At 41.1% G+C, this 10,696-nt stretch overlaps 1 protein-coding gene across 3 annotated transcripts in view; it reads left to right on the plus strand.

Moving 5' to 3' along the window:
- Window positions 1-7,851, plus strand: part of abch1 (ATP-binding cassette, sub-family H, member 1) — a 29,093-nt gene extending 21,242 nt beyond the window's left edge. For all 3 annotated transcript variants that reach the window (XM_030107235.1, XM_030107236.1, XM_030107234.1), the window contains exons 17-20: window positions 497-600; window positions 2,384-2,543; window positions 3,119-3,223; window positions 4,778-7,851. In XM_030107235.1, coding sequence (XP_029963095.1) covers window positions 497-600; window positions 2,384-2,543; window positions 3,119-3,223; window positions 4,778-4,884 — 476 coding nt within the window. In that variant the 3' untranslated portion in view covers window positions 4,885-7,851. The remainder of the gene's footprint in view (window positions 1-496; window positions 601-2,383; window positions 2,544-3,118; window positions 3,224-4,777) is intronic.
- Window positions 7,852-10,696: the final 2,845 nt, after the last annotated feature.

Here is a 10,696-nt window from a genome sequence, read left to right on the forward strand (position 1 = left end):
TAAACTAAACAACATTTTTAAGCACTCTGTAAGGCTAGATTAGTAGAGTGGCTTTAAAAACATTTGGTCAGTTCATGTCTTGTGTTTCTCTTAAATATCTGTGATTTGAGGTCTGACCAGCAGAGGGAGCAAAGATCACAGCAGGGACAATTTATCAGCAGAGGAAACAGACAGACTTTATTATACAGTATTTTTTCATAATAATGAAACGATTAGTTTACTTCAAGTTTAAATCATAAACTCTCTTGATTATTTTTCTCACAAATTCCCCAAAAGTCAAGAATATTTCAGCTGATAGGCAAATTCTTTGTTTTGGTCAAATATTTATAGAAATGGATATTTTCTTTAGAAATAACCAGAATAAATGAATAACTTTCTCTAAACTGATCCCCTATAGCTTATCAGTAATCTTATAATAGTGTAAATATGTGTGTGTGTCGATGTTTTGGTGTGTGAAATGATAGAAATGAGTTGTGTGTCTCGCCGTGTCCGTCAGGCGTGAGCTCCATGGAGACGATGCTGGCTCACCTCTTCTCTCAGCTGTTTGTCATCAGCGTCCAGATCATCATGCTGCTCCTCTTCATCCTGCTCGTCTTCAAGGTTCGAGTCGTCTTCTCCATTGTCTCTTCTTCACGGTTACGTCAATGCCGGACGACGGAGTCAATCCTGCTTGACTTCCACAGAAGACCATAATGCTCACGCTTGATAATTATTTATTTTTAGTGGCCATGCTGACTGTTTTAGAGGTCATTTATAGCTCCGTTAAAAGACCGCAACATTCCTGACATGGTCCGGTTTGTGCTGAGTGAGATTGTCGTGAAGGAAACAGCTTCAACATGCCAAAGGTTAATGTTTTACTGAGCTGGGAGGTTATTTTTACTCTTATTTGCATTTTTATTACATCTTCAGATATTTGGTTTTAATGCCGATGCATCTCAGTCACATTCATGTTGGCAGCTACTCTTGTAGTCACCAAACATTGATGAGCAAAAAACATACATGTTTGTCACTTCAGAGTTTTTTTTTCTCCTGCAGAGCAGTAATAACATGTGTTGAGAATTTTAGCTCATTTAAAACAATTATGCGAGCTTTCCATCTGAGTTTTATTACACATAAATAACTGGAACTCTGGACATTGACAGTGTAAATAAAATCATTACTTCAGTGAAACGTCTCAAAATTGCTCCTCCTGTCTAAATATTTAAAATATTTAACCTCCTATAAATAACACGCAGCATGCCAGGGCAGAAAGAATATCACCTCGATGGTCTCATGTGAGACCCTGAAGGTCAACGGGTTCATATTTAATGTGGAAACTACAAACCGTACTCAGTATTGATCATCGTTGCTCATATGTAGGTAGTCAATACAGGTAGAAGACATATTTCAGTGTCTGCGAGTGTGTGTGTGTGTGTGTGTGTGTGTGTGTGTGTTTCGGTTTCGAGCAGGCGCATGCGTTCTGTGCACGCGCACGTGTGTTAATTAAGGCGCTGCAGTCCAGAGAGACCACCGCTCCATAAATCACTTCCTGCGTTGTCCGTATCCAGGGATCGCTGCGGGATCGCCACAACAGCCCCTGATTGCTGTGGCAACCCAGTGGTCCTGCGGCCTCCTGGCGCAGGTCTATTTTTGCGCGTTGTCAGGGGAGACGGATGGTGTCTTTACACACCGAGGGGAGCGCTGACACGCTCAAGTAGAGACACACATCCGCAGAGGTTCTCACACACACACACACACACACACACACACACACACACGGATTGTTATCAGCTGAAACTCGCAGGCCTTCTTCTGGTTTTTGGATTGTTTTGAGTAGTTTTACATCCTTGTGGCCCTCTCCTCCCCTCTGCCTGCCTTATTCAGAACCAGAATGAATCAGCACTGACATTTCTTTCCGTTTCTTTTGTGGTATTTTTGGCTGCAGATCAGTGCACAGTGTCAGCCCGCTTGTGTCTCAGCAGGTTTTTTCCTTCTTGATCTCTCTCTTCCTCTTTCTTGATCTCATCCTCTCATCTCCTCTCATGTTCCCCAGCAGGGTTCACCACTGATTCATCCCTGAACTACTGTCAGACGCATGATGGACAGCTTTAACCTCATTTTAAACTCTTGTATTTAACAAATACTGTCATCCTACAACAATAGTTTCATGCACAAAGGTTCATATGAAAAACATTGTTTTCTCGAAAAATCTCTTTTTTTCTGTGAATAAGGAGTTCAAAGAGCCTTTTCAGATGTTTCTGATAAACATAATGAAAATATAGTGAGCATTTGAAAGTAAAGAATTGCACACAAATGTGGGTGGCACCCAGCTCAGTAATAATAATAACTGCTTATGCATGAAAATACCCAATTTTCCACAATCTTGTTGTCTGTGTCTCTGCAGATGCCTAACGAAGGCTCCTTGGTGCTGGTCATCATCCTCATCGTGCTGCAGGGCGTCACCGGGATCTCGTTTGGTCTCGTCATTTCGTCCGCCATCGACGACGAGCAGAGCGCCAACCAGGCCGCCCTGGGCATTTTCTACCCCAACCTCATCCTCAGCGGTTAGCGTTATAAAACACTGTCAGTTAGAGAGACGTGTGCGAGAGGCCGGTGGGTGTGCGATTACTGGAGCATTATTGAAGTAAGAAAGTGGATTAAAAACTCTTTCATGTGGTGCTGGAGTGGGCGTGAGCCCGCCTGTTGGCTGCAGAGATGAATGGTTGGGCTTTTATGGTGAAGGGCTCTAAAACTTTCAACGCTTTGAAAGGTTCCCAGAAAAATCCTCCTCATCGCCATAAACGAAGAACAGTAGTTCAAACTCTCATTCAGTCTGCGCTCTGTGTGTCAGTTTAGTGTTAAATAATGGTGTTTTTTTGTTAAAAAGAAAAGAGGTTGCTCAGCTTGTTTCACAGGTTTGACAATGCTTCAGCGTTTGTTTTTGCCAGCTGGCTTTTAAGTTTTATGGATTGCATTGACAGCCCAGCTGTACTTTTTTTGCTTGAATTCTCATGAATTGTTTGTTTAATTCAGATTAATCTGTATTTTTGCTCATGAAATCTCAATCGAAAATAGGAGAATCCATTTCCAAACTGGGTGTATTTTTAACCTCTCGCATGTCTGCTGCCCTGTGATGCAGGTATCATCTGGCCTGTGGAGTGTATCCCGTATCCCCTCCGCTACCTCAGCCTGGCTCTGCCTCAGACCTACGCCTCCGAGGCCCTCCGCTGTATCATGTACAGAGGTAACGCGCACGTTGCATGTTCACGCTGTGCGACGGTTTCATAACGCCACGCGCCGGCGGTGTCGGTGCCTTGTGTCGGCGTGCCGGCCGCAGCCAGTCGCCTAAATGTTTAATCATCCCTGGATCCGGTGTAACCCATCCCGCTGGAGCGTCTCCTCTCCTGGTTCTGACCTCTGAACAAAGACACCTGATGAAAACACGATCTGTCCCCGTGTTACGTGATACACGCAGGAAGTCGTCGTCGTCGTCGTCGTCTGAGTTTATTAAAGCTGCAGTGTTTGCCTGAGTGGAAAATGAGACGCGGGCAGAAATCGACAGATTCAATTTGGGAGATTGGTTGAAACTTTTTTCAAAGTTGGAAACTTCAACTTCAATCAGTTTCTGCTTGCTGTGAGGTTGAACCTCTGCTACATGCCGACACCCGTTTTAGCCTCCTTCGTTATCCTCATGTGCAGACGATAATGAGGATCGATTTGCTAAATATCTTGCAGCTGTTGTGGTAATGGAACAATTTGTCCAACGTACAACTGAGAGATTTCTAAATCAGTCAGTATTTCTTACATGCTGCCGATTTTGTTTCCTGCATAATACATGCTGCATTATGGCCAGCGGTTTCTGCTGCAGGAGCCCAGAGTTTTGCTCCCAGACGTTGGACTTTGAGGGTTTGGACCACATAGAGGTGGTCTCTGACATGATGCCTGGCAGGTGTAGGTCCTGGTGACCCTCTCCCGGGCAGGGTGCACCATCTGTTGCTCTGGAGATCAATAGACCACGATCCAGGAAAGGTAGAGGAAAGAGCCTTTTCTAGGTCAAGGAGTTGATGTGTGTTGGGATCCCACAAATGATATGAGGAGGTTTTATAAGACAGACTGCAGTTTCTGGCAGATGTCTGCAGGGACGGAGTCGCTGAGTATTGGCGCTGGATTCACCCATTGGCCTACATCTAAAAGTGGCTAAAATTAGTTTTCCCCACAAGTCAAGCATCCAGGAATGATGGAAAGTCAAAGCACTCCTCCACACTGAGAGGAACCGGTTGAGGTGGCTCGGACTTCTGATCAGGATGTGTTCCACTGGTCGCCTTCCATTAGCGGTCTGTCAGCCACCTCCAACTGGGAGGAGGGCTGGACTTTGGCCCAGGAGCCGCTGAAGAGATCTGATGTCTGGTTTGGTCTGGGAGTGGTTTAAGGTTCCTCCCAGAAGGATGGACGGATGGATTAGTATGACTTATGAGACTTGTTGACTGCATGATTAAAAATAGATCTTGTCATTTTCTGAGGTTTTCTTTATACATTGCAGTGATTCAGATACCGTTGTCCCCATGTTTTTAAGACAAATGCATCAGTCAGGACTCGAACACAGTGTGGATGTAATTAGGAGAGATACAACATTAACACCTCGATCAATTAGTAATTCCTGCAGTTTGCAATTTTTGATCAGAAAAATACAAGATAGGGATAATTTGCATTGTTTGAGTTGAACTCATCAGCTCAAGTGACTTTTAGTTTCTGCAGCCATTATTTGCATTTTCAATGTAGATATAATTCTTCCCTCCAGGCTGGGGTCTGTCTCGGATGATGGTGTGGCGAGGATTCGCCGTCACTCTCGGCTGGAACACGTTTTTCCTCATCCTGGCGACGGTCATCCTGAAGCTGAGGACGTGAAGGCCTTGCCTTGGAGGACTTCCCTTTGAGAGCGCCACCGAGCTGTCAGGTTCAACCTGGAAGTCAGCGTCCCGCCTGCTCCTCCTCTTCTACCAGCACCCAGCGGTGCTGCGAGACGGAAGAGATAACGGAAGAGGAGGAGGGGACATCACTGAGGGACTGACGAGACGACGCATCAGTCTCCCTCCTCATTATCTGTCTCTCTCTCTCTCTCTTTCACACACACACATACACACACACGCGCAAACACACGATGCCGTGGTCTTCAGTCAGAAGCCTGATCCTGCAACACCTGCTGTGATTTCGGTTTGCTACACATGGAGGTGTGCCGGACACGATATGCACAGTGTGCTAAAATGTATTGGCTTCATTTCCGTCAGCAGCTTCTTGAACATTTTCACCACTCCAACGGCCGGCACCAACTCAGGGTCACACTTCCAAGTTTCTGTTTTACCCGCAGTCTTAATGCTGACAGTGAGATTTTTCAGTTCGAAGACTTTTCAGGACAGTCAGTGGAGCCTCAGCATTTCGGTGGAAAAAGAAGTAAAGATTGACTGAGAACGCACTGACTGCAGCTGTACGATGGCGTTAATGTTTGCACAGTATTTGTCATGTGATTTACATTATATCTATAGAGAAAATGTTTGCAAACCTTAAAAAAAAAAAAAAGGCGGTTTTAGCACAAGAAAATGTGACATTGTTTGCCAAGCAGAAAAATTTAGAGAAACGATGATTGTGTGACGTTGAGGGGAACGGAGGGATTTGTCTCCCGTTCAGGCCTCCCACAGTAACGTTCTCAGCAGCATTAGCTTGTGCTTAACCTCACCGGCTTTTTCAGTTCAGGTTATTGGTCTTCTCCATAACTTGTGTTTTGTGCCTACGCCCCGGCGGGAGGAGGTTGGTGACGGGTGAACGTGATGATATTGCGTCTTCTTTTCTCATGTTTTTGTTTTGTTTCGATTACTTTCTACTTTGCTGGACAGAGTGGAGGTCGTCGGAAAGACTGCTTCTCACAGGTTAGCGTGTATCATTCACAAATCTTTTTTTTTTATTTTACACAGAGGTTTTAAATTGTACCGAAACATTATATACTTTGGAGGAAAGCACAGAAGGAGTGACGCAGCATGTGGGGTTGGTGTCTGCACTGTGAAAACATACAAACTACAGAAATGAAGAATAAACCGAGTTGAGTTATAGATAACGATTGTTTTCTTTCCTTCTTTTTGTTTTTATTTTCTCAGAATTTATGACGAGAAAAATTTGATTTTTGAAACATGTAATATGTGAAATCTCTTGAAATCTGGTAATTCTTTATAGACTGCTACTGTTTATACTCATGAATTCACCCCTCCCCCCCCCCAAAAAAAAAACTTATTTGAAACTTCTTTATTTCTATAATTAAAAAAAATTCATTTAAAAAAAGTGTCTTTTAAAAACAAATTTTCATTTTAAATTAGTTTCTCAAAAAATTACCCCATGGCATAACTCCAAATTTCTTCTTCTACTTTCAGTTTTTTATTTCGAAGATTCAGAGGCATTTTGCATTCTCTTTAAAAAAAAAAAAAACAAAAAAAAAAAACATCAAATTTTATTAAATTACTAGGATACGTTCATATGAGCAACAAAAAAATTGTGGATTCTGTTTTATTTGTGAGCAACATGAATTTATTTGACTAAAAAATATGTTTTTTTTCCACTACATTTTCATAAAATGCCAATATAAATTCATCTAATAAATTACCAGCACATGTTTACATACTTAAATTTCAACCTAAAATTTTATTTTATACATATGTCTCCAATATTATTTTGAAGTCAATAAATTCACCAAACTAATTTAATAGGACTAAGACAGCTATGTTCTTTCTTACTGACTTTTAACCTTTTACACGTGTCACTGCTGAACGGCTTCGTCTCACTATTTTAAAGTGTCTCCTTTATTTTGGGTTAAAAAGAAAAAAAAAAGCTAGTGTCATTATGCTTGTGTGAATGCAATACACTTTTCAAAATAATTGCACGCAGCCATTAATAAAACAGAGTTTATCAAAGCAGATTAAGGTAGTTTATTTTTGTATTAAATTCTCTGATTTTCCCACATGGACACATTTGAAAAATGCTAATTTAAGCACATCAACCCCCACAAAACTTCAATTCACCAATGTTTCATTTCATTTCTTGTTGGAAAGAAGCACATGAGAGCATGGTATTTTTGTTTCTTCTCTTTTTTATTACTTTTATGTAAAAATAAATGAATTCAGAATATTGAAAAAGCAGACCAGCATCACATATTGCACCAAGCAAAGTTTTACCATGTTTACATCCATCAGTTCTGAATTTATCTGAATAGCTTCTCAGTAGCACATGCTTTACCAGGAAATCTAAAGCACATATATATGAGCATGAGTAGTGCTTTCCTGTATTGTGAACGTTCCCTCTCTTGCATCCACAAAACATTAATGGCAGTGTGTTAGCATTCATTTGTCCATTAACAAGATAAATAATGAATCTTAATGGCTGCAGAGGCCTCTGATTGGTCTGATTCGGGTCACTTAATGATGGGATGGTGCAGATTTACATGCAATATGCTTTGTGTAGAGATGTTACTGTGCTGTGATTCTGCTGTTGTTGCTCTGCTTCACATTCGTTGGTGTTCCTATTGCACACTCTTAAGGGACATTGTGCTCTTGATTGGTAGATATAAGAGATATACAGAAACACCTTTCTGTCTTGGCCAGATGACTCTGAGGATGTAACCACTCCACACTGTGGCTCTGACAGAGCGTTTGGGGATGACTACCTCTGTGCCTGACTCCACTCCGTGTGCAAAGTTGGTTTATAAGTTGTGATGTTGTTGTAAAATCTATTTAATCAGTATAAAATTGGTGATTTTTGTTCAGATGTGTATACAGAATCGATTGCTGCTTGATATCCCCACGCCTGAGCCCCAGGTGAATGGAAATGACAAAAATAAAGAAATTAAATAAGACAACGAAGAAAAAAACAAAAAAAAAAAACGGAAAAATATATCTGCATGTATTTCACTAAACTTACATCTACTGCTATTATCCTGCTGAAGAGACCTCATCAAATCAGCTGTGGAGACTCAATGAAAACTTACATTCCTGCATCGTTCCCTCATTACACATGCTGGTGATTACATCTTCCAGCCATATCAGCTGCCTTTAGTCACAACTTAAATAATCTCAAAGATCTTCAAGGTGTCCAGATGAAGAGTCTGAATGACACATCGACCTTCCATGAGATTAACATTTAAACTGTGAAGAAACTTTTAGATGTCTCTTTTGTCAATTGGATACAGAGATTCTTTACCTGATGATGAATTATAACCATCCTCTTGACCTTTTGGTCTTTGACTAACCATTAACGAGTTGTTAATTACTACAGAACCACCATCGTGAAGTAAAAATACTTTGCTTTTACGTTAAAATGCCTGGAGAACTTCAGCTAAAAGAGGTGCTAATTTTTACAGTTAGTTTGAAGTCTTCTGTAAAATGAAATACACACAGTTCTGGTTGTAGTAAAGACAACAAAAGTAAATATAAGTGTGAATAAACCACTTTCTGCTCTAAAAGTTGTTTTAAAAGTAGCTCAACCAGGGTTTAGTTAAAAAATAGAAAACCTGTTTTTAATAGGACTTGTTGAACATTCCTTGAAATGATGGTCTTCAAAAACAACAAAGGGAATCTATAACTAATATATTTTCTCTTTAAAACAAACTTGCACAACTCAATGGTCAAGTAAAAATAAATGTATCAAGTGGAAGAAAGCCTAACTGACCAGCCGACGGGGTCGATTTACTGGATGTTAAATCTTACAACCCTGATAAATAATCTCTGAATATGATCACGTTTGATTGCTATTTGCCAATATTGTGTTGTTTTGAGAAATACATATGGTAATATTCCAGACTAGGTTTTATAAGAAGAACATTGTAGACCTTGAATTCGTAATAAAAGAGCAATCATCATTCAAGCATTTGATTACGACTTTGCGTATATTTACTACTCTTGCCTCCACAGCTGATGAGGAAAGGTTTTGAGGTGAAGTTTGAAGTCTTTCAGCGGGGATAGCGCAGTTGGTGTAAACAGTGTTTGAAGGTCTGTGTTGCCAGGATGAATCACTTGGCGCCGAGCTCCAGTTCGACTACCTCTGCTTCTGTCTCTCTCCAAAGGGCATGTGAAGCATTTCCACTCCTCTGTTGTGACATGTACTCACTGTGACATGCTTCCATGAAGTTCAATTCATTTATTCTCAAACAATAAACTCCGCTGAGAAAAAAACAAAACAAACCCTTTTCCTCCTTTCAGTTTTCTTCTGATTTTCAGAGCTGTGCCAGCTTTTTAGTCACAGCCGGAGTGCAAAACAACCCCCACATAACTCGTGTGGTTACAAAAACACCCGGAGGACATGGACGACAGATTTATTCAGTGACATCATGCAGACTTGCATCACTGTGTTTCTGGTTACCATTGCGACGGCAATGACCCCGATGCTTTCTGTAGAATCTGGATCCTCACCTGTTGAACTATGTGTGTGAACCTGAAACTCTTCGCACACTCATATCATGGAGATTTGTAATCAATTTGAATACCAATACAGGTACTCATGATGAAAATTGTGTGACTTTTTTTTTTTTTTTTTTGGGGGGGGGGGAATACATGTTTTAGGATAAACTAAAACCTTGGTTTCTAACTTAGTATGTTTATAGCACAAGGAAGGATGAGGCAAGCAGTAGCTCTGGTCGAGCTTCAAATAAGCCTGCAGACGTTTGTGTACTACAGTGTCAACAAAAATCAAGCATAAAACATAAGAATTTTTGGTAACACTTTACTTTAAAGCTAGGGTTGGCGATCTGAATGAGATACATTTTTTTAAATACTGGTTAAAATGGTCTTTATGACCCGATGGGAAGCAATTCATAGCGTGTTTTGAAAGTAGAGCGGAAAATATCCACTATCTACAGCAGGAGTAAAATGGGAAAAACAGCAACCAATAGTCTTGCTGGGACACCTTTTTTAAACCAATCAAATCCCTTCGCCGTTCGACGTGCCCCCTGCACGTACATGTCAACGGCGTGCACTGACCCTGGTTCAGTGCGAGCGTAGGAGGACAGAGCGTCGTTACAGAATGGCAGAGAAGAATGTTTGGGGGTTTACTTACCGGTGAGTGCGCCATAACTTGGCGTAGTGCAAATAAAGAAAAACGAAGAAACGAAGCGTGAGGACAGCGGTGCTCGTGCATGTAAGCGGGTGTGTCCGACCTCCCAACGGGAGCTCCTCCAATGGGGTGGGAGCTGGGCGGAGCTAGGCGGAGCCTTGGGGAGATGCTACATTCGTGCTACATGCTAGTTTTCCAAGATCGCCAACCCTAGCTTTAAGCAACCGGTATAACACATTATAAGTAGTTATAAACACTCATACATGATCACAATGCTTTATAACTCACTATACAGCATAGGATTAGGATTAGGGTTAGGATTAGGGTTAGGGTTCGGTCCTGGCACTGTGATCATCTATGAATGTTTATAAGAATAGCTACACGTGTTATAATGGCATTATAATGCTTTATAAATGTAAATCTTATAATGTGTTATACAGGGGGGCTTCAAATAAAGTGTTACCGATTTTTTTTTTTTTATTCGTGTTTTGGTGACTTTGTGAGCCTCAATTCACTTGTATGGTCACAATGTGATTTTAGAACAAAGTTTACATTTTCAGTGAGGTTAGAGTTTTCACTTTCTTGCTTTACCTACACTAAGGTTGAGTTGCTAAGACAGTCTTTGGTGTCCCCA

Source organism: Salarias fasciatus, chromosome 13 (genome assembly GCF_902148845.1).
Source record: "Salarias fasciatus chromosome 13, fSalaFa1.1, whole genome shotgun sequence".
Classification (NCBI taxonomy): Eukaryota; Metazoa; Chordata; class Actinopteri; order Blenniiformes; family Blenniidae; genus Salarias; species Salarias fasciatus.